The sequence below is a fragment of the Channa argus genome, chromosome 21, assembly GCF_033026475.1.
Source record: "Channa argus isolate prfri chromosome 21, Channa argus male v1.0, whole genome shotgun sequence".
In the NCBI taxonomy this organism is placed as follows: domain Eukaryota; kingdom Metazoa; phylum Chordata; class Actinopteri; order Anabantiformes; family Channidae; genus Channa; species Channa argus.
The window spans coordinates 10120701-10143731 of NC_090217.1; the positions used below are offsets into that span (position 1 = coordinate 10120701).

General features: G+C 36.7%; 3 protein-coding genes across 4 annotated transcripts; all 3 read right to left on the reverse strand.

Moving 5' to 3' along the window:
* Window positions 1–6419: 6419 nt before the first annotated feature.
* ube2nb (ubiquitin-conjugating enzyme E2Nb) lies at window positions 6420–13158 on the reverse strand. Its single transcript, XM_067490093.1, has 4 exons — window positions 13003–13158; window positions 11153–11399; window positions 10020–10160; window positions 6420–8907 (listed from the first exon to the last, which is right to left on the reverse strand). The coding sequence occupies exons 1-4, from the start codon at window positions 13030–13032 to the stop codon at window positions 8864–8866; spliced, it is 462 nt and encodes a 153-aa protein (XP_067346194.1). The 5' UTR covers window positions 13033–13158; the 3' UTR covers window positions 6420–8863.
* A 771-nt stretch (window positions 13159–13929) lies between these two features.
* Window positions 13930–16125, reverse strand: mrpl42 (mitochondrial ribosomal protein L42). Its single transcript, XM_067490094.1, has 5 exons — window positions 15999–16125; window positions 15665–15728; window positions 15319–15403; window positions 14657–14820; window positions 13930–14053 (listed from the first exon to the last, which is right to left on the reverse strand). The coding sequence occupies exons 1-5, from the start codon at window positions 16075–16077 to the stop codon at window positions 14008–14010; spliced, it is 438 nt and encodes a 145-aa protein (XP_067346195.1). The 5' UTR covers window positions 16078–16125; the 3' UTR covers window positions 13930–14007.
* pwp1 (PWP1 homolog, endonuclein) lies at window positions 14777–22823 on the reverse strand. Of its 2 annotated transcripts, XM_067490092.1 has the most exons (18): window positions 22626–22814; window positions 22306–22376; window positions 21959–22017; window positions 21269–21438; window positions 21048–21133; window positions 20647–20743; window positions 20281–20391; window positions 19584–19714; window positions 19255–19325; window positions 18978–19074; window positions 18828–18889; window positions 18637–18748; window positions 18268–18358; window positions 17630–17751; window positions 17398–17503; window positions 15999–17294; window positions 15319–15403; window positions 14777–14820 (listed from the first exon to the last, which is right to left on the reverse strand). In XM_067490092.1, the coding sequence occupies exons 4-16, from the start codon at window positions 21396–21398 to the stop codon at window positions 17197–17199; spliced, it is 1314 nt and encodes a 437-aa protein (XP_067346193.1). In that variant the 5' UTR covers window positions 21399–21438; window positions 21959–22017; window positions 22306–22376; window positions 22626–22814; the 3' UTR covers window positions 14777–14820; window positions 15319–15403; window positions 15999–17196. The 2 variants fall into 2 exon arrangements, with proteins under 2 accessions (XP_067346193.1, XP_067346192.1); XM_067490091.1 differs by lacking the exon at window positions 22306–22376 and having other exon boundaries at window positions 22626–22823.
* Between the last annotated feature and the right edge of the window lie 208 nt (window positions 22824–23031).

Consider the following 23031-nt stretch of genomic DNA (forward strand, 5'->3'; position numbering starts at 1 on the left):
TGAGGTTCTAACTAAATGAAGGGTTGAACCTTTACAAAAGCAATTGGGTTCTTTGAATTTTTTTTAGATGTTGAATGAGATAATAAATGTTTTGCTAATTATTTTAGCATAAACTTGCACAGCCTCCTTTATGCCTGCTTTGTTACCTTTGACTCATCCCACCTACCTTATCTCTGTTGATTAAATTCTTGGTTGGTTGTCTGGGTGCAACATGAAACATACAGTGGAACTGATCACTCAAGGTGGGTTATTAGTTATGACTAAGCTGAAAAGATTAGTCAGTAACAGTTAAATAATGAGCAACTATGATAATCAATAAATTGTTTGCAGTCAGCCAAAAGCTCAGTGAGGCTAAATACAGTGGTGCTTCAAATGAAAGGTTAACATTACTGTGCTATAAGTTGATATTTAGCATTTGTACTTTTGTATGTGCTCAAAGATAACAAATGTATAATTAACCTTTATTTAGAAGGCATTTTGTCACCTTCCATGGTCATTGTGAAAGTTTAGGGGCATTAAAAACCAGTGTTTCTGATATTTTATACAACCTAATTCCAAAAAAGTTGGGACGATGTGTAAAATGTAAAAAAAGAACAGAATGCAATGATTTACAATCTCATCAAACCATGTTTTATTCATAATAGAACATAAAAAACATATCAGATGTTGAAACTCAGAAATTTTACCATTTCATGGAAAATATTCGCTTATTTTGAATTCAATGGCAGCAACACATCTCAAGTTGGAACAGGGTGATGTTTACCACTGTGTGGCATCGCCACCCCTTTTAAAAACTGTCTGGGAAGTGAGGAGACTTTAGGAGAGGTATGTTGTCCCCTTCTTGTCAGACGCAGGATTCTAGCTGCTCAACAGTCCTGGGCCTTTGCCAGACTTATTATTTCATGATGTGCCAAATGCTTTCTATTGGTGAAAGATCTGGACTGCGACAGGTCAGTTCAGCACCTGGACTCTTCTCCTGCAAAGTCATGCTGTTATGATGGATGCAGTGTGTGGTTTAACATTGTCTTGCTGAAATTTGCGAGACCTTCAGCATTGGTGGTGGCTTTCCAAATGTGTAAGTTGCATACGCCATAGGCACTAATGCACTTCCACACCATCAGAGATGCAGGCTTTTGAACTGTCTGGGGGTAACAAGCTGGATGGTCCTTCCTCCATGGTTTTCAAAAAGAATTTAAAATTGTGATTAATCTGACCACAGAAGAGTTTTCCATTTGCGTTTCCATTTGTAATGAGCTTTGGCCTAGAAATCAGAGCAGCGTTTCTGGATCCTATTCACATATAGCTTCTTCTTTGCATGATACAGCTTTTATTATTATTATTATAACTAACGTTTGTGGACAGTGATTTCTGGAAGTGTTCCTGAGCCCATGCAGTGATGTCAAGTAGGGAATGATGCCTGTTTTTAATGCAGTGCTGCCTGAGGGCCCAAAGATCACATGTATTCGGACTTGTCCTTTGCACACAGGAGATTCCTCCTGATTCTCTGAATCTTTTAATTATATTATATACTGTAGACAATTTTACGTTGAGGAACATTTTTCTGAAATTGTTCCACGATTTTTAGAAGCAGTTTGTCATAGATTGAATTCTGTTCTTATGTACGTTTTACACATCTTCTCAACTTTTTGGGAATTGGGGTTGTACGCCAACTGGTTGTTTAAGAAAATAAATGATAAATTAATGACATGTCAATTTTGGAACTTTGCATCATCCAAAACACGATTCAATGTTTCACAGGAGCTGAAATGCTGAAATGTGTTATTGGATATTAGATATTCGTCCTAGTGATGGGTTAGTCTTAATCTATCTAGTGTGTTAATCTAACCTGTCCATGGAAACCTACTCACTCAAAAGACAAAGCAAATTGAACCCTGATTGAACATGTCATTGATAAGCACTGTCAGCAACAGCATATTGGAGACTGACTCCCTGTGAAACAGTAACATGTTACTTATCTGTGTATACAATAGCTTTATTTCAAATCTGGGTGTTGGTTTACTTGCTCAGGCTCCATAAAGTCAAGAAGTTAATTATTTACATTTAACGCTGTTGGGTGAGGCTACCACTGTCTCTGTAATGGCTGCAGGTATAGTGAGTGTGTGTGTGTCTTGTCAACAGCTGATGGGATCAGTGCTCATTCATAATCATTCCCACAAAAAGATTAGGCCCCCAGGCCCAGACACAGTAAAAAAGGTATGAGGAGGGTAATGGATCAGTTAAAATACAACAACCTTTAAAAGCATTTGGTTATTTCACTTTAAAAAAATAAGTGAGTTTAAAACTCCTGCTACTTAGAGTGGTAGCAATGCATATGTATTTTTTATTTTTATTTTTTTGTCCTTTTGGCTTATCCCATGAGTTCAGATTATTGTCCGCATGTTGATTTGGCACAGTTTTTAGGCCGGATGCCCTTCCTGACACAACCCTCCCCAATTTCTATAGGGTTTGGACTGGCACTGCACAGCTGGGGCTGTTAGGGGTTTAATGTCTTGCCCAGACACTTATATACCCGGGATCAGGGACTAAACCACTGACCCTGTGGTCCTTGGACGACTGCCTTACCAACTTATCTACATATGCATATGTCTCGTTCACATTCACACACACTCATGACAACTATTTCCAGTCTTTACCCACTGGGGAAGATGATAGCATGTGATTAAAGGTTCAGATGTTGAAGGGATGTTTCTCAACTGCTGTTTTCATAGTTTAAAATTAGCTTCACCAAGACAATAATTTTCGTAGAAATGTCTCATCTCTAATTTTCATTCAACAAATTAAGCACTTTTCCCCCCATTATTATTAGAAACCGTCCTTTACCTATCAAAGTCCTGACACTGAGAATGAGACCCAGTTCAGTCCAGAAACCTGCTGTGGACAAAGACGGGATCCCTGTTTGGCTGGTTGAGTTTCATTTATACGCATGAGAGACTAACAAGGATGATTACATAACGTTAGGTGTCAACAGGTGAGAGGCTTCTGACTGCAGTCCTGCTCTATCTGCAGTGGGACAGAAAGGGGAGGAGAGGAGAGAGAAATAGGAGAAGAGGAAAAAAGAAAAGGAAATGAGAGGCAAAGCAAAAGGAAAAGACGAGGGAAAGGAATGAGGAGAGGACAAAAAAAGAGGGAAAGGAAAAGGGGTGAGACAAAGGAGAAAACAGAACCTGGAAAAGAGGCAAATGGGAAGAATATAGGAGAAAAAGAAAAAAAAGTTGAGACATGAATTAATGAGGAAAGAGGAGAAAAAGAAAGAAAGAAGAGGGGGAAAAATGAGAGAAAGGGAAGATAGAGAGAAAATTGGTGGAAAAGAAGGGGGTGAAGGAAGATAGAGAAGGAAATGTAAAGGGGAAATTAGAGGAAGGAAAGAATGAATGGAGTGACACAAAACTAGATAAGGAAAATAAAATTAATCTGTGGAGTGAAGGAATAAAGTGAAGGAGCAGGTGAAATGGGAAAAGGAGAAGAGAGAAGACCAGAACACACACACTCACACACACACTCATAACAAATTACCACATGCTCTCCACCCAGAAAACTGCAGCATTTCCCAACACTACTGACCAGCACGGGTGTGATATTACAAATTACTGCTGATCCCGAAGTCACACGACAGCCAAAACAGGATGTTTGTCGTAACCTGTCGGTGCAACGTCACCACGTCATCACTATGTGATGAGAATGTTTTCACCGGCGGTCAGCAATCACACGAAGAGATGATCTGCCCTGTGAGAGGAGCGGGGCTATGTTTAGGATGCAGCTCCATGTCATCTGTGGCCATAATCACTACGGCATATTGTCATGTGCCTACATGATACATTACACCAATTCATGTTGCTGGTAACAAATATGTGAAAGGACTATGTATTTACAGTGTCCAAGATGACATGTCCTGCTCTGCAAAGCTATAAAACCTCTTTTCTTTTCTATATCAGAATTCTCATTTCCATAGACCACCCTAAGAGGAGCAGCTATTTCAACAGGAGGGCAGTGAAAATGGAGAACAGTTTTCTTCTTGATTGACAGAAAGGTGTTACAATATGAGAGGAAATTCTTAAAATATTCAATTCAAGGAGCGAGAAAAAAATCAACACCAGACTCAACAACACCAGAGAAAAAAAAAGGCCATGTTAACATTTCTCTAGCTGTAGTACTAGAGCTAAATGCTAATACTATAATTGGGTACCAACGTTTGCATCCTCTTATTTTAAAAAGGCAAAAAGCATGAAAAAAACAAATTTTCATCCAAATAAGATCTAATCCACATTCAGCTAATACAAATGATGATAATACAAATTCATTTTTAGATTAATTAACCTAGGGGGATGTATTTTTTATTAGTAATAATTAAATTTGCAATATTGTTATTGTGCTAGGTTTGGGGATAATCTTGCAACTCCTTAAATGCTATTTCAACATCTCATGGATTGTGTTATTAGCGATGTTGGAAAATGTGGAAGTCTACACTTTTAAATATCATAAGCATAAGCTCAAATTTTGTATGATCCAGGCCTACTGAGTATATTACTTATCGGTGCTTTACAAGAAACTACATACATTAATAAGAATCAAATGTTTTTTTTAAACCAGTTATAGTGTGCTATAAACTATTTCTTGATTATTTAGATGCTGCTTATTAATCCTGACTGGGACACTGATACGAGGCCTAAATCTGTATTTGATTGATATTAGTCAATCAGTAATCTGCATTCCATTAAATAGTATTTTACAGCCAAATGTTATTTAAAAAGATATTTTAAACAACTATAATCCTGAAATGGTGGCAAGTATTTAAAAATGGCAATGAAGTAAAACTTTAGATATCTCAGGAAGCTTTTTATTTTAGTGTAAAATGTTTCTCCTCTGCCTCTTGTTTAATGGTCATTCTGCTCACTGAAACGATGTCTGAGATCTGTTAATGTTTTGTCAGGTATTCTAGATAGTGAAGGTGAAAATGTTTCTTGAAATTCCACTCAAACAGTGGCTGCATACCAACACAAATGACTCAGAGTTGCCATATGAACCAAACAGTGATCATACACTATGAAATCATTGTTTCTGGTGAGGGAATGTGGAAGATACGAGATTCTAAGACAGGTGCCTCTGCCAGGACGGCGAGACACTGCAGTGAAGCCAACCAAGAAGTACTCTAATTAAAAATTGGGTTTAAGATTGTATTTTGTATATGACCAATCAGTTTAAGGCACAACCCATCCCACTGACTAAATTTGAATTTAGATTTGAAAGATTATATATTAACTACAATCATAAAAAAAGAAAATAAAACTGTTATTTTTATGAGGTACCTCAGTTAAAGCAACCTAAAGATGAAGCTGTGAGCTTCAGCTAATCTTAACTGCAGCACCATCTTGTGAAATCGTATGGAACAACAGTAAAAACGAGCCTGAGCAGCCCAGGAGTCACCATAATGCCTGTACTGAGCTGATCGAACAGAGCCACTGCTTACAGAATTATATTTACCTGTTTATCAAAGCAAAGAGTGGCTCCCCTACATATAACACTAGCATGGATCAAAATCCCTGAAATGGCAACTTTACTTTGAGAAACAAGCAGGGCAGTGATCCCTGACTTATGTGACCTTTTCTGACTTGGCCTTGACAAAAGCAGTGTCAGCTGACTGGACAGAGGCCTGCTCATTACATTGAGGCCTTTCTGTTTATCCTTTTTCATATGACTAAATAAAAGCTCAAGTGTACATGAGAAAAGGTGGGGTCTCAACTTCTAGATCTAATTTGATTTTACAGCTGGATAACATTTTTACATCAAACCCTTTTGAATCTGAGCAATTTGAATAAAGACATTAAAATATTGGAAAGTTGAATTTGCGATCTTCAAAGCTTAAAGCTAATTTGAGAATTAAGTATTTGCTTCCATATATCACAAGTCTTTATGGCCACCCACTGGAAATGTTTTTGTATTTATGTCTATGTCTTACGTGTTATACCTATGTCTTTCCCCTGATATCTGACTTATGTAAACCTGTGGACAACTGTAGCTTTGGCTGGAATGAGCATCTGCAGACAGCACCATGTATTTGCTGACTTGTGAATCCATAAATCATTTAATCTCTGAGACACAGGCTGTGCTCTCCTTTCTGTGACTCACACATCCCTTTAAATCAATTCGTCTCTTTGCTGGACATGAGTGGTCAAACCTAACAAGGTTTTGTTAGTGTGTGTTCCAGAGTCGCTTTACATCAGTCCATATCCCTGCCAACTTTGTATGCTTTTGGTCAGATTAAAGTTTAGTATAAAGTATTCTAATGTTTAGTATCTAATTAAAGTTTAAGAGATGCATAAAATAATGAAATTGATTGCATGGTCAGTCTCCAGAAACCAATCATCACAAATTCCACACAACAAAACCAGACAAGCCTGTGCTTACTTACTCAACTGAGTTTATTTACAGAGTATTTGAAGAGCCACGTATGCAAATGTCCTGAATTTTTTATTATTATTATTTTTTTTACATATAGGGAGCTGGTTAATGAGTATGATCTCTCAATATTCTGATTTTGATGCATTGAAAATCCAGTGACTATTTTAGATTACTGTCAAGTCTCTCAGGGGAACAATAAATTAACCCAGTTTTAATCTGTGCTCCACCTTTCAGACTTGAGTAAATGCAGCTGTTATAATCGGGTAATATTTCTGGCTGGGGACAGGACACAAACAAATCTAAGCAACACCAAGCCAGTGATAATCCATTAAGGAGCAAGAAAAGAGATTAAATTAAAAAAAAAAAGAGGCTCAACAAAAATAGTTTTACTAATACATAATGTTTACAGTCCTCCCTAAGTCGAGTCGTAAAGATGCAATGCGATCACAGAGGTTTACACTACTGGGCGCCGAGCTTTTTAGGTCATGATCTGAAACTGATCCCTCCAAACCATCAATAGTGTGTGTGTTACAAGGAAATATAAGGATTTTTAGAAGCACTTTCTACGTGTTAAGAGTCAATCGCAATGCAGAATTTGACAGGAGGTTTCCTGCTGTACATTCTGACACTTTTTTTTGGCTAATAGAAAAACTGTAATAGCATAATAGGAACCTTTATCTTTGAACACGTTTTATTTGTAATAATCACTTTTTTTTGCTACTACAATAAACCAATTTTTTTTCTCAGGAACCATTGAAATTCACCTGCATAATCATCACAGATCCGTTTCACAGAGAGAAAAAGCAGGTAACACCAACTCATGGTGAAAAACAACTTTGTTAATGATGGCAACAAAAACAAAACAAAAAATAAAAACAAAAACAAAAGAAAACAGAAAAACTCTCTAAAGACCACTCAACATCTCAAAGTCCTCTGAGGGTGGCCAGTTCGACCTGTGGTGATCTCAGGTTGGTTATGTTAATTGCCTTAAATTTTAAAATGAAGTAACACTGAAAATAAAATAGAGAATAGGCAACATAGATAGCATGAACAAACATTAAGAGGACATTAAAAACAAAAACAGCTTAACTTTCGACACATTAAAAAAAAAAAGCAGTTTTCAACACTTCTTGATGTGTTGGATTGGCTTTTTTTTTTAAGCATGCGGACCTGATTTGCTCACCCTCCCCAAACTGTCCAAAGACTTTACTTCTACTCATAACTTTTAAAGATTTGAGGAAAAAAATTATATGAAACAAACTTTATCCAGAGAGTCCAAGGAATTCTTTAACAGGTGGGACCCCTTGATACTAAAATGAGAAAGCCTGCTGGATGACATGATGCTGAAAAAACAATTTTACATTTAGTGAACGTTTGATAAATTATTTTCTCTTTAAACTGGGCTCTGGTATCTAATCAAAAAAGATCTGTCTGTTAATCTAGGACCCACAGTATTAGTAAATAACAAAAAGGCCTATAATTACATCTGCCAGGGCCACAAATTGACACAAACTACACACTTCATGCTTTTAATGTGTATTCCCTACTGGCAGAGTTGGCATATGTACAGAAATCCTTCAACTTTAACAGAACAAATCAGGCAATTAACCTTTAGTTGTCTGTAGAATAGGATGTAAATTCAGTTGAGAATGTGTCTAATTCCAAATTCTTACAATTGAAGAATGGTTTGTGGATATATTTTATGTGCAAAACCCTTTAAACTGACGTGATTTTTTCCCCCATGTGAAGTTCCAGAAATCTTATTAACTTTCACCTGTGTTCAATCTTAAGTGCCCTATGTGCTTTTAAGATGATGCTCATCTACAGTAGCTGCACCATCAACTAATATTCAGTGTTGTAAAGCATTCATTAGCACACACACACAAACACAGGTGAGGAATCAAACTAACCTTTTTGTTGTATGGGCTTATTTCCCAAAAGCACATCCTACTGCCTAAAGAGAGTAAAAAGAAATTTCATCATTCATGTTAACCATTTTGTCTGCTTACAACTAATGGGGAATAAGAGACAACTGCACATGTCATTGCACAAAAAAAAAGTCATACAGATGTGTTGACAAACAATGCATGTGTTAAAAGGAGGACAGCTTTAATTGATGGATTTTTTAAACGTACCAGTACGTGCCTAGTTCAGGACAACATATTTCATGTTATTTTTAAGACTGTGGTGGGGAGGGTGTCATTCTCTGTCCATGCATTTAAATAGCAACACAGGAAAAACAAAAAGGATAACACACATTAAATGCGTCTTAAAGAGGAAAATAAGTCACTCAGAGGTCTGCAGCAGTAAATCTCATTTCATTTCTTTCAAATAGATTTGGACTTATAATCTTTTTTTCTCTTTTTTTTGTGTCCATTAAATTCAAATGTTGACAGTATAGGAGTACATTTTCTGGATCACATTCAGACGCCTCATCTCTCTGCTTCTATACTTCAGTGTTGCTTGCGTAGAGCCTGGTCCATGTTCGGGCTGGGGGGGACAAAGAAGGACAAATTGGTTGCGGAGGGTGTGAGGAGCATATGGAGCGTACAGAAGTGTGGACAACGTTTTAAAGAACACAGGGTATATCAAAGCATAAAAAGTGAAAAAGAAAAGCCTTTGGTCAACAATTTTGACAGCCTTCTACAACACTTGATTTGATATTTTTGCTTTAAAATATTTTGAAGCAATCGATTTGTTCTCAAAATTAGCCTTGAGTTTTTCCACTGTTGCTAGAACTGAACAAGGTGTCTCAAGACATTACGCTGCTTTCTGTGAAACAGAGACATTCTTCACAGTTTTTAATCAAAAGATTATTCAATAATGAAAAGGATTGTTAGTTCTAGCCAAAAACCAAACAAATGTTCTGACTGTAAAACTGATGTGTTTTGTGTTACTTTTTCAATACATACAACATTTACAGCGCATTGTGGACACCAAACTTAGATTGTCAAAGAGAGAGAGTACAGTGCAAAAAAATGACAGGATAAAAGAGTATCACCTACAGAATGAGTCCATAGAAAGCCCCAATCTTCATTGCCAGTAAACCCACGTTAGTTTTATGTGTCAGTATCTATAATAACTAGTCAAAGCAGGCCTCTCAGCTTCTTTCATTTGACTCTCCAACAACGCAATCATTTGATAAATAAGTACAAACACTGAAATCCAACATTAACAATTTTCTCTGCTCTTGTTAAGTATCTGAGGTTGTGTTCTAAAATGGTGGATAAACAACAAATCTGCCTTTCATCTTAAATGTTTAATGGATTTTAATATGACTAACAGCATTGAGCACTGCATCCATTTACATGCTTACTGCCATATTTATCTAGTGCCAACACAGTTTCACCCATAAAAATGCTGAAGAGTTTTTTTTTTCCCTTCTCAAACTGGGAAAACTGCCATTCATAAAAGCAAGACCAGAACTTTGGTAATTTGACAGAATTTGAACGGTTTGAAATGTGGGTGGCAGTTTAAAGGTGTGACAGAATAGTTGATTTCATCTGGCAAAACAAATTCTGATACTGAAAATATTTGACCTTCTGTGACAGTAAAGTCCAGTACAGCTGATTGTTTGGTAAAAATATCAATGTACTCCTCACCTGTCTCAATGGCATGGCTTTCATTTTTCTTCCACTGCTCTGCAACGTCGTTTGCCAGGGGATCATCTGGATTGGGAGCACTTAATAACGCCTGGATGGATAGCAACACTGTACGAATCTGCAGGGCTGGAGACCACTTATCTGGAAGAAAAATGGTTTGGAAAAGGTGCAGGAGGAGACAAAAATGTTTATAGATCAAATTCAAAAATGTCTTTTTACAGTAAATATAAATCAAAAGCAACTAACTTTAAGTGATCAGTCACTGTCCCTACAAGTCACAGTCTGCTACGATATTTTCTTTAATACCTTTAAGCTTGCTGGTTTGGCAACACTTCTCTTGTTTCGGTCGAACCAAGATCATCTTGAATATGTTTAAACTAAAGTGAAAGTTACCGCAGTTGGTTTAGAATATATGTGACTCTAATTTATCACTTGTGTGGCAGAGTTGTGTAAACCTATCCATCAGATGCAAGCGTATCACTTAACTTGCTCAATTTAATGTCACAGTTGAGAATTATAATTTTTATATTTCAACTAATAAAACTGTAGAATAATCTCCATTATATACATTTTATTCCTATCTGAAGAGTAAGTACCTAAACATACATGTTTCCAAAATGAGGAAAAAAATTATAATTGACAGAATTGCTGGCTTCACCACAGCACTACTTGTGATGATAGATACCATTTTACCAAATCACAGGGCGCTCTGTAACATGAAAGGATTAATAATACAAAACTCACTGAGGCCTTTTGCAACACCGTTATGATTGTTTGGGTTTGCCAGCCCACATTTTGTAGCCCCTTCTTCCGCACTATGTAATTTGAATAGAGTTTGCAAGTTGTAGTTGTTTGCCAATGTATTAGCAATTATAACATAACCTGTGTATGTCATACAGGCATAAAAGTCATTGTTGTTTTTCTTCCTCCTTCCACACAGAATTCACTTACTGCAGATCAACTGCTTATGATGCACCTTGTGTTCACTCATTTCCATGTTGGGTACAAAACCATTAAAGCGAAATATTTTATATTGCAATATTCTGTCAGTGTGACTACACACTGATGTCAAGCAGAAAAGCATATATACACACATTTTTGGCTAACTAATTGCAGTTTGTATGTTTCCTCACCTTTCAAAATGTCTAAACATATTCTTCCCAGTTTGTCGACATTAGGGTGGTAGATTTTGGTCATGAATCGCACTTTGGGAGCTGCCATGGGATACTCTTCTGGAAGAAATAGTTCAAGTTTAAATGTTCCTCCTTCAAAAGGAGAGTCTTGAGGCCCTGCAATGACCACATGGAAGTAACGTGCATTCCCTTCATCAGGTGTAGCCGTGATCCCTGGGACAGGCTCGGCCATCAACCGCTGTGTCTCCTGAAGGTGATCAGAAGGTGACAATTTACATATTGACATTCCTAAGTTAAAAAATTAACGGCACTGCAGGATGAACTGTGAAAGTGTCAGCAGACAACAAGCTTTTATGTATATAATTGATGAGACTGTATTATTTTACCCTTAGTCACACATACACTTTAATCCTCAAACACATATAGACAAAACAACAATTCCCAAGCTCCCATTAAAATTAAACTCTGAAATATAGGCTCTCTCAGATACCGTACAAAGACTTGACTGTTAACTGTGGATCAACATGTTCAAACTATTTACTACAGTGGCATACTGGCACATTCAACAACATACAAAATATGGAGAATAAAACTAATGATTATAGATTAACCTACTGACTATTCCTGAAATGATCAAGTTGTGTATAAAAGGAGAAAATTCTGAAAAATGACATTCATATTTTTTTTAAAGGATGATTTTGAAGCTTAACATCCCAAACATACTGTATTTACATCACATTCTATTTGTAATATGTATTTTAATATAGAGGGCATAACCAGGGGAAGTCTACTATTATCACTTTTAAAAATACTGAAATTATTAAAGAAATAACAATTGTTGCCAATTTTCTGTAACTTTACTACCCAATTAAGTGAATGTACTGATTACAGTGCCCATTTTGTTAAACGATTAGAACCATAGTTAGCAGATGATTATAACTATAAACAGTGGACGTGATTTCTGAGTTTTATTATAGCTCAGTGACATGTTGTGCAACACCAAGGGAGAACGCAAATCAAAAGTAGGAAGTGGAACATTTTATTTTCTATTGCTGCATTACATCAAGCAGGTGCACTGAAAAATGTGCAGTCAACGCGAAGAAAGTGCAATTGCTTCTTCGTGGGAATAGGAATAGGCTACAGCTCTCTATATTGAAGCTTGAACGGTGATTTCACTGTGTCAGCGTTATGTTACTGGCTGGGAAACCGGCTAAACCTGAGAAATAGCTGCTTGATGTGGCGGAAAAGCCTGATCGCGCCCACAGTCGGGCCTGGCCCCGTGAAGTTGCGGTGAGGTTGAGGGAGGAGACCGCAGTGCAACAGGCCTTGTTTTAGTGTCGGATTTTTCTGTTTTCTTTAACGCAAATTAAACAATGCTAACACGTTTACTTTATTTCAAGCATTTAGACATGTCGAGACGACAAAGGAAGCGTTTCACTCCACCGCCAGACATGTGTACCGATCACCAAAGCTACAGCTGCTAGCTTAGCCTACTTAGCGATTCCATTCATATGGCGACCCGGACAAATTGTCATAATCTGTCCATTCATACCAGAAATTAGCGACACGTATTTGTTAGAACCACAATTTAACACACACAACAAATCAACTCGTAAAAAATTTCAACCACACATACAGCCGAAGGGAGTAAACGGAAGTGGCAAACAAAACACTTGCAAACACGACCCAGAAGCTAGCTCGGTAACTAGCTAGATAAGCGCTAGGGGTGCTAATCGTGCTAACGTCAGGCTACATGTTACCTGTACGTTCATTCTCGCATTAACTTAAAATTTCAAAACCCAAACACCGGCTTGTTAATATACATATACACTATCTGGTTGAAAGTGTACCTTTATAATCCTACGAGGCAAACCGGCCATCTTGTGTTAGCTATTATATTTTTAGCCGTAGACTCGCCTTCTCTTCGGGTCGGACTGACTGAGCTGCCGGGGCGGGGACAGATAATTCGATCTTCCGGTGGCTTCAGATGACGTAAGGAATTATGATGCTGGTAGGTATAAACACTGATTTTGAATAATAAAACAAAAATATTAAACACATTAAATATACATTTCAGTACATTAATTTGATATTATATTCATGATCACATTTTTGCTGAACATTATTATGCCAAACAAAATCTGTGGCTGATCACACTCAACAGGAATCATGTGAAAATGAAACCTGTAAGGTTTAAAATGTTTTTATAGAATTATTCTTCTTTCTTTGTTATTATAATATAGCCCCATGGTGTTCTACTTTTAACCATATACATGGGAAGTTTAACTTGTTGTATGCCTGGAACATTTAGTTGAAGAAAATGTTTTTTTTAATAGAACTATAAACACCTGTAATTTTACTTCAAAACATTAAATGTTTCCACCATTATAAACTCGATTAAAAGTTTACTGCTGACTGTTATTTTTATCATGTTATGGTTTACGTTGAATACTTCAGACATTAGCTGTCACCTACAGTTTTTTCCTACAGGTCCTGTCACAACCCATCCATTGTTGTTCATATAATATAGTGGTTTCTGTCACCTCAGATGAAGGAACAGTCTTGTCTTAGTGCTATGTGTCAGATGTAAATCAACATGATGCATTTATTTATGTATTATCAATTATTAATTGTAAACTTAATTGATACTTTAGATGTATGTGTGCAAGAGAATTCTTATAATCTAGTGCAGTCATTTAATATAGAATAACAATAAAACAAACAGGCATGCATGTTCAGCTATGTTTTCAAAGCTTAAAGGACTCCTGACAACCAAGTCAACATTTATTAGTTTATTATACATACTGTAATAAGACAAAACAACAAATTTGCCGCTGTGTAATTTTGATCTTCAATTATCTGTCCTTTGGAGGATCCATATTTCTTCGTCTTTTATGGTACCTGCAAACAGTTCAAACAGAATGACATTACATTTGACATACAGTGGGAAAAAAATTATATTTAAAACAGTGTAAAGTGTAGGGGTTCTAATACTTAAGGAAGCAGCTGTATTTTCTAGCAGCTCTCATACAAGACTATAGGAAACAATCAGTTGTCCTTGGTAACTGATGTTGTCCTGATAGACCTACACGGTTAAATCACTAAGATGCAAATCAAAAGTAGAAACGAGAATGGCTAACCCACATTTTCTCTCTGCCAAATGTTTGGTTTGATAAAAAAAAAAAAAATGCTGATTGACATCTTAGAGCTGACGAGCCATGCCAAGTAGGTCAGTTGTCAACTATAAGAACCCATACATTTACAGATTGTTGTTTTTTCCTTTTCCTCAGTAGCCTTTTGGCACATTCTGCAATTGAGCTGTGACGAGAGATTACTGATGTAAATGCAGAAACATAAAATTAACATTTGGAGAATATTTTGGCTAATGTTTGTCTTATTAAGACAGCTTTTCTATCAATGACAGAGTCAAATTACACAATTTCTCTATTGGATCAATACAGTTTGTGGAATCATGAAAATGCTGCACATTATTTGTCTACTTACTGTCCTACTGGATACCATCGGTGCTTGGTAGTGAAAAACATCTTGCTTAGCTCTTCTCTAGTGGGGCCCTTTTTGTCCTTTAGCACCTCCTTGCTGAGGTGGGCCTTCAGAACCTGGTCATGGGTCTCAGCTGGGTTGGTCAGGGGGTCTGGTCGTTTTATTGGCTGCAAAGATTTACTTTCATGAGCAAGGTTTCTTGATAGATGTTTAAAAACAGTCACAAAATTATGTAAATTTAAAGATACCCTGAAAATGTTTTTAAAACTTTTTCAAACAAATTGCTTAAGCAGTTATATTTCTGATGTGCATCAGTGATAACTGTGCTGTTATGTTTACAGTACTTGAGATACAGTACTAGACAAACAGAAAACCTTTTATAAATCCCTTAGAGTGAAATTTGGGTGCCACACATAAAAAGTTAAACACCAGAAGATATAGTATATAATTTAAACATAGCAAATAAAACAACATCCTTATAATAATAATAATAATAATAATAATAATAATAATAATAAGGTGATATAGAGCTTCAGTGGCTTCAGTGTGGGCCTACAGCCTTCCCAGTATTCTTCATTTTAGGCCTTATTAAGGTTTCAAACGTCACTTGAAAATTCCTCAATAAGAGGTACATAGCTATTTTTGAGAACAGTGAGTACCTTTACCTCTGTCAACTCATAGGGAATGTCAGCAGCGGGATGGTAGCACACTATGGTTTTCCCATCGGAAGTCACGCCAATTTCCACATTGCTGTATTCAGGACATTAGGTTATTGACATTTCCAACTAATGGTAAAAATGAAATAATAGCTCGCTAACTGTACAAATGTGATATTTTTCATTTACTACTGACAGTTTTTACATAATAAACCAAACTTCTCTTTTCAAAGTGCATTTACTTAGTGCCAAAGTACAGTATATTTTCCCTCAGTTGCACACAGAAGCGATGAAAAGCTGCTGACAACTAGCCTCGTTCCCCCCTTTAACACAGTATTCAAACAGTGTAACATACCAGTTTGGGCCATCGAGCGATGGACCACTAACACTTGACTTCTGTCGAACTGGCACCAAACATGCTGCAAATGAGCGAGATATATACATCACGCATCTATCTATACAATCTGCCATTTTTAACGAACACACAATGGAAATGTTGATATCATAGTAGAAACATATGTATTTCTAACCAAATAAGTGTTTAATACATTAAACACATTTTCAAGGTTAGTCTCTGTTGGCTCTTCCTCGTATAATCGCTGCGTTTCAATAATTCTAAACGCTCATATCAGAAACAGTCATACAACTTCAAACAAATATCCTTTTTAACTTCAAACAAAATAACTTACTCTGTACAGGATTTAGCTTGGTGCCATTAGTAACCCGTGTCAGTACACTGTGTAGCCTGCACAAATAACCCGACGCCATGCTCAAATTCTGACCGATGTGCCTCACTTTAATAGTTCCGTCTTTGGGTTGCGAGACACGCACGTTAGTTCCACTTTGCCAGTTAAGACACAAGAGTTAGTGCCAAGACAGGCCATCACAAATTCTAACATAATTTTCAATAAACATAGTACAACTTTACATCATATGTGAATAGAGTTTAAAGTATTATCCAAATCTGCATTCTATACGTAAAGTAACTAAAAGGCTTATATGAACCTTAAAATATTATACACTTATTGGTGCCATGGAATTTTATTTATGACCCTTTTAATTTTTGTAATTTTCCAAAAGACATAAATTTAGAATCAAATCAAATATTAATGAATGAAATGAATGAAAACTTTAAACACAAATCACCTAAACAATGTTCTTTTCAATGTCAGTTGTTGGTTATGTACATGTAAATTTTGTCACACACCAAAATCCACCAGAAACTGATAAACTACAAACACAAATATGCAACAGCTGCAACATCATTCTCCATGTCCAACTGAAATAACAGGTTTGATTTACATAAGAGGGATGCACATTTTAGGCAGAAAGCTCTACTTTATTTATTAGTTGGGCTGTATGTTGAAAAGTTTGTACATATTTTTACACATGGTCATCCATTATCATTTCATTTTACTTTACCTTATTGCCCGGAAACCCAGGCATGATACATCCAAACAGAAATCATGCTTCATGGGAAAATTGTCTGTAAATGTAAAAAAAAAAAAAAAAAAAAAGGGGACACTGGGATATAAAAAATAGCAATTCAAATCTGAATCATAGTTTTTACCTTAAAGTTAAAAATAAACTGATGGAAATATTCACTAATGTGAATATAATAAACTTTTTTTAACATGTCTTTAAACATGAAAAGCCTCTCCCATTATTTGTAGTGCGAAACTGAACAATCTTTCAGTTTTGGTTTTTCAGTTTGCAAACCAGTTTGCACTCAAAGTCTTTCATGAGTGCAGCTTCATTATTTCCAGGATTTTCCTGATGAAACAAAGCGCTGCACTGTGAAGTACACAGCAACAAGCAGCTTGATGCTTTTCAAGAGAATCATCTTTATTTATGTTTACACACTGTTGTTACTGTACATCCTGGGCTTCACTGTGACACTTCCATCTCCGCTGTAGCTGCACTACTGGATGCTTGTAATCCTGCATTCACCACCAGGCGCTCTCGACTGCCAAACACCTCAGCAACTAAAAGCAATCACAATAAAGTGATCATTATTATTATGACCACTATCTTGATTATCACATAGTAATAAATAAAAATAAAAAACCTAAACAATGTTATTTATACCTGCTGCAACATCACTTATATCCCAAACCCTCAAGCCGTCCTTCTGTCCCCCAAAGGCATAGACGAAAGGCTGATCAGGGCAACATGAGGCACAAAACAGTACACCCTGTTCACAGGTGAGACATTACAGTGTTACAACATTTTTAAAACAGTAGAATCTGACATGACAGAGTAACTCTAAAATGAAGCAAAATCCTTTGGTGACAAGGCAAAAGAATCTAAGAGCTGTTACCATCTTCATATCCCGTGAGTGTACCAGGTTGGGCTTGTTTCCCATAATGTCCCAAATTTTAACATGTTTGTCGGCTGATGACGTGACCAGGCATCCTTTGATCTGGCTGCTGAGGTCCAAACCTGCAGGAAAGTTAGGAATAGAAGTTTGGAATTTTTCATTATGCAGTGCCTTTAAAATACATTAGCTGATTGGACTGTGTGTTATTCACTGTTAAAAACTGACAGCCACAAGTTTTCCCACATTCTGCTGCAGCCCCAGCAATGAAAAGCCATGGTGTCCTTGTTCAAGGTGAATCAAGCTACAGCCTCAATAATTCATCAGAAGAGCAAGGCCAAATCTATTGTAATATTTATGAAATTAAGACAATTTACTAAATTACAAATTTGTTCTTATTATAATTGTGGGGACACTGGGCGACATATTATATTTCCTAGCCTCTTAAGTTTTCCATCACAACTCAATGTCTGACCCCAACTGTTACACTAACCCTAGCCTAAACTTAAACAGTTTAACGTCAACCTTAAAACCAGGTCTTAACCCAAAAGCAGCCCTCTCAACTTCTGAGGATGGCGCCAACATAGAATTGCCCTAACAATGTAATACAATCTGTGACAAACACACACACGTCTACCAACCTGAAACTTCCTCATCATGTGCTCTCAGTGTAAAAACAGGTTTATCTGAACGTGCATCCAGACAGTAGACAAAACCATCCTCCGTACTGGCCTAAAACACAAACACACTCTCAACTTAAACACAGAGCTAAACACTGAGCTGGTGAATAAAACAGTAAAGAGAATAGAAGAATAAATTGGATATCCTTCAATGCTGCTGTAGCTCATTTGATAATTCTATTCGGGGAGAATCTTGAAACAAAATGAAGAAAACTGGTAACAACTTAAATAAAACAGAGATAAGCTAGACTTCAATTCAAAAGCAATTCATGAAAATATTTCTTAAAGTTTTTCTCCTTTAAATTCAAGCAGGACACGTTGAGCACCCACCAGGAAGTTGCAAGGTGAAAAGTGGTTCCAGACCAGACGCTCAACTTGACCACTAAACCTCCAGGTCCTATAGCTGGTGTCTGGACTACGGCAGTCATAGAGGACAGCCGTCCTGAAAAGAAAAAAAAGCATAAGATTCTAAAAAGTCACTCTAATTGTGAAACTTTATTGAAAAACTAAATTCCACATACTTGTCATATGATCCTGATATCAGAGTCTGTGCCTCAAACGGGTGAAATGATAAAGTCTGAACCTGGAAGATGAAAGTGTTTTATAAAGCTGAAACCTACAAATGTAATACCCTGTATTCACTGTGAATTCATTTTTTCTTTACTTAATACCTTATCTGTGTGCCTGCGCAGAGTTGTTGCTGGTTTGCCTTGAGAGAGATCCCACAAGATAATTGTGTCATCTGCTGATCCACTGGCCAAAACATTCCTAAGAAAGAGAAGGTATATTTGAAGAGTACACATGCACAGTCCGATTAAAGAAAAAACAACAACAAAATATACAGAATCTCAGGACACCAAATAAGGATTTATCAAAAAAGCCTATTTAACTATGAACTGATACATTAGTTCTAATACATTCTTCCCAATTCTCAGAAGACTGACTTACCTGGTCAGTTTGTTCCAGGACAAATCAAGCACTGCGTCAGTGTGCCCCTCCACAAGCTCCTCTGCTGCCCCCTGACATCAACAAGAGAAATGCATGTTAACGTGCACAAAATAATAAAACAGAGTAGGAAGTTTATTAATACAAATTCTATTAAAATGACTTCCAATCAAGGCAAAGAATTCACTCAAGTTACTCTTTCACAATAAATTAACTTTATCACACTGTACAAAGACTACATAGTTCAGGCAAACACATCTGTCCCCACTGGTTCCATGCGAAAGCTGCAGACGCACACAGTGTGCATGGATGGTGTAGCGTTAGGGTTATACCTTTTTGCTCTTCTTTTTTTTCTTTGAGGCCTTTTTGTTGCCCAGGGAGAAAACTGGCTCTAAGCAGTCGACCACATCAAGGTCCCACACATCAATCTGAGGAGTCATGTTGCCCACAGCAGCGTAGTTAGCTGCATTGAAGATACACAGAATGCAGAACAAGGCCAGGTAAGTGCAGTGACATGTGCACATAATATTTGTTATATAATACTTCTATTGATAACTACTTAGGTTTTGCGTTGCTTTTATAACGTACTGTGTCTTAGGCCACCATCAGCTTTGTTGGAGTGACAAGTCCGATTTACTTATATGCCTCGTTATTAACATATAAATGAACATTTTATAAATACAATATAAAAAAAAAAATAGTCAGTATTAAGTGTGACCTCGCTTTGTACTTTATATTTGGTCTCTAAAAGAGTAACCTCAGATTTTTAAATCTAATCTTTTCAACCCTTTTGTGTTTTTATACTGTGTACAAAATCAACACCTTTCGCCACAGCGGAACATGTTCCGCATGTTGATTTGGAATGAGTTTTTACGCTGGATGTCCTTCCTGCCGCAACCTTCCCATTTTATCCGGGCTTGTATTCTAATGAAGAGACAGTGAAATAAACAAATCTAATGGTGGCCTAACACTTTTGCACAGTACTATATAAGGCATAGAACTAAATAAATTTTGATCAACTTTTCTTACCGGGTCCTTCTCCAGGGTTTGGGTCAAAGTTTAGCCACTCCACACACAGTGGATAAGCTGGTAGCAGAATATCATGGTGAACATACATAGAGTCCTCCTCAGAGTTATAAACTGAAAAGAAAGCAACCAGTAAATAAATACACGTTTAAGGAGGAGAGGCAGTAATTTTAATTTCTGATATTTACACGTTTTATACATTTCAACCTTCCATTATCTTTTATCACTTATCCAGCTGACAGTTCCTGTCACGGGGGGCTAAAGCCCATCCTGGCTGCCATTAGGGAAGATGCAGGGTATACCCTGGACAGGTCGCCAGTCTATCTCAGGGCCAACAAAACTAATCATGTAAAATATGAAAATATTTACTATATATTTCCAAGTTGCAGCAGTCTTTCTCCGCTTTTCCTGCCAGAATGAGATTATCACTGGGCTTGATTTGGAAGTCTTCTCGCTCATACTGGTCCTTAAAAAATGAAAAATGTAAAAAAAATAATAATAATTCACTGAGCCGGAAAATTCTATTTATACATGAGCGTAACATGAGCACTTCTTTAGATTTTTTCAGCACAAAATTTTTAAGTCCAAATAAAATGTTATTAGACTTAAATGACTCCCCCGCAACTTTAATTTCCCTCCTTTGATCTAGAAAACAAATAAAGGTCTTTAACTTTAGCAGGGCTTCATAGTCAAAAGTTTCTTTTAAGGATTGGATACTATGTGAAGCAGAATCACAGGAATTGTATATGCACATGATCACTGACACTCACTGTATCTTTGAGGGTAATGTAAGGATCCTCTTCATTAGAGCTGAATACTGTGAGCCCAGCAAGACTGTCACCAAGGTTAGCAGTCTCTAAATAAAAACAAGTGGATGCAGGGTTGATCTGAACACACTGTCAGTGAAGATAGAATCAACTGATGATACACAATGAACAAAAATTAGTTTGGACAGTATTTATGAAAGAACTGTACACAAACACCTCCTTACCTGTATCCTCTTCATCATATTTATCCAGGCCATATTCTGCCAGTTCATCGTATTCTTCCTTTACTTCTTCATTCTCAGCCTTTGGAACTTCAGCTGTAACATCATTAGGACTCTCTCCCTCTGGAGCCATTCCTTCATCATCCTCTTCTTCATCCTCAGCTGTTAGTTCCCTGATTTAGCAGAACAGATTAAAACCACACAATGCATCAACTGCAGCTGTTCAACCATGATATGCATTCAACCATTTATTTTCTTGTTCTGTCAAACCAACAGTCCAGAACCAATATAACTGCATGCAACATTTCAAGTTCTCACAAGTTGGACCATGCTATGAAAAATTACTAAAACAGTTATCCCATTATAAAAACAGTTGCAGATCATTTTTTTTAATTGAGGTGCTGAAAAATAGTAAAAACAAGAGGGAATTTTGTACTAAAAATACTACAACTTTGGGAGCTATCCTTTAAATATGATCAATTTGGAAGGTTGAAGGCTTTTCACGGCCTTAAAAATCAACTTTGTAAGACACATTTGCACAAGGGGAGGAATGTTTTTTTGTGTTCACAATAAGCAATGCCCATTGGCTCCTGACTATTATTTCCGGACGCTATCTTTCACACTTCATACATTTAAACAGACAGTAATGAGAGAGCACAAACTGAGCTATTAGGTATTTATTTTCTGACATACCCCAATTCTTCTTTAGCTTCAGTGATGATGCGCTGAAGCTCCTCTTGGCTCAATTCTACCTGAGGTGGAATATGAAACAAAAAATTTGTCTCAAGTTGATGAGCCTATTCGTCTCAAGCTCCAATGAGATCCAAGAAAAATATGACAGCGTATGATAATATAATTTTTTTTCTGTCAGTGTTGGTTAAATCTCTAAACAGACCGCATAAAAATAAAACTAATGAGAACACAAGCGAACAAAAAAGTCTGATGATTAATAAAGTATCTGTTCATGGAACTCTTTTTACTTTTCAATGTCTTTGGTAAGGCATTTAGTATTTTAGACTGTGGTTCAGCCTGGGACATACGTTTATTTCTCAGCTCAGAGACAAACTGTTAGCCAATTATTTTCCCGAAGACATAACGCCAAAGGTGATCACTGTATTAACAGAAAGAAAACATAACGTTAACTGGCTTACAAGTACTTGTTAATGATTAATTATTGTTAATAAAAGTGTCAACATTAAAAATAAAACTATACTATCAAGACTTGTGTGTCGTAAGTACAATACTATGTGAAAAGCCACCCATAAATGTAAATGACAGTAAAAGTAATTTATAACTGCCATGTTGACAGAGTAGCTGCCGGGTGGCTAAGGTTAGCTAGCATAACGTGTTAGCCACGTACTTTGTCCGGGGTTTCCTTGGAAACACCTCGCCTCACCCAGCCGACACAAGTGATCTGAGAGCTCATCCTGGAAAACGAGTCTAGTTTATGGATTAAATTACCAAAAAATTATAAAACTATCAACTGGTTGTTCAAAGTGCTATACCTCACTCATACACACAGTGAGCGTACATGTGAGTCAGCGCCCTGTACGACATGTGTCGCACTTTGATGACGTCACAAGAGCGTTGAAAAGTCTGCCTGATTAAAAATGTTGTTGAGCCTTAACAAGCGAATAAGCTGCTAAATCGAAAAAATAAAAATTCATTAATCCTATCCGATCTTTAGTCTTAAATATTATGTTTTCACCCCATTAGCAAGAAAAGCGATGCATTTTCAGTGTGAAATTTTCCTCTTAACATGATAC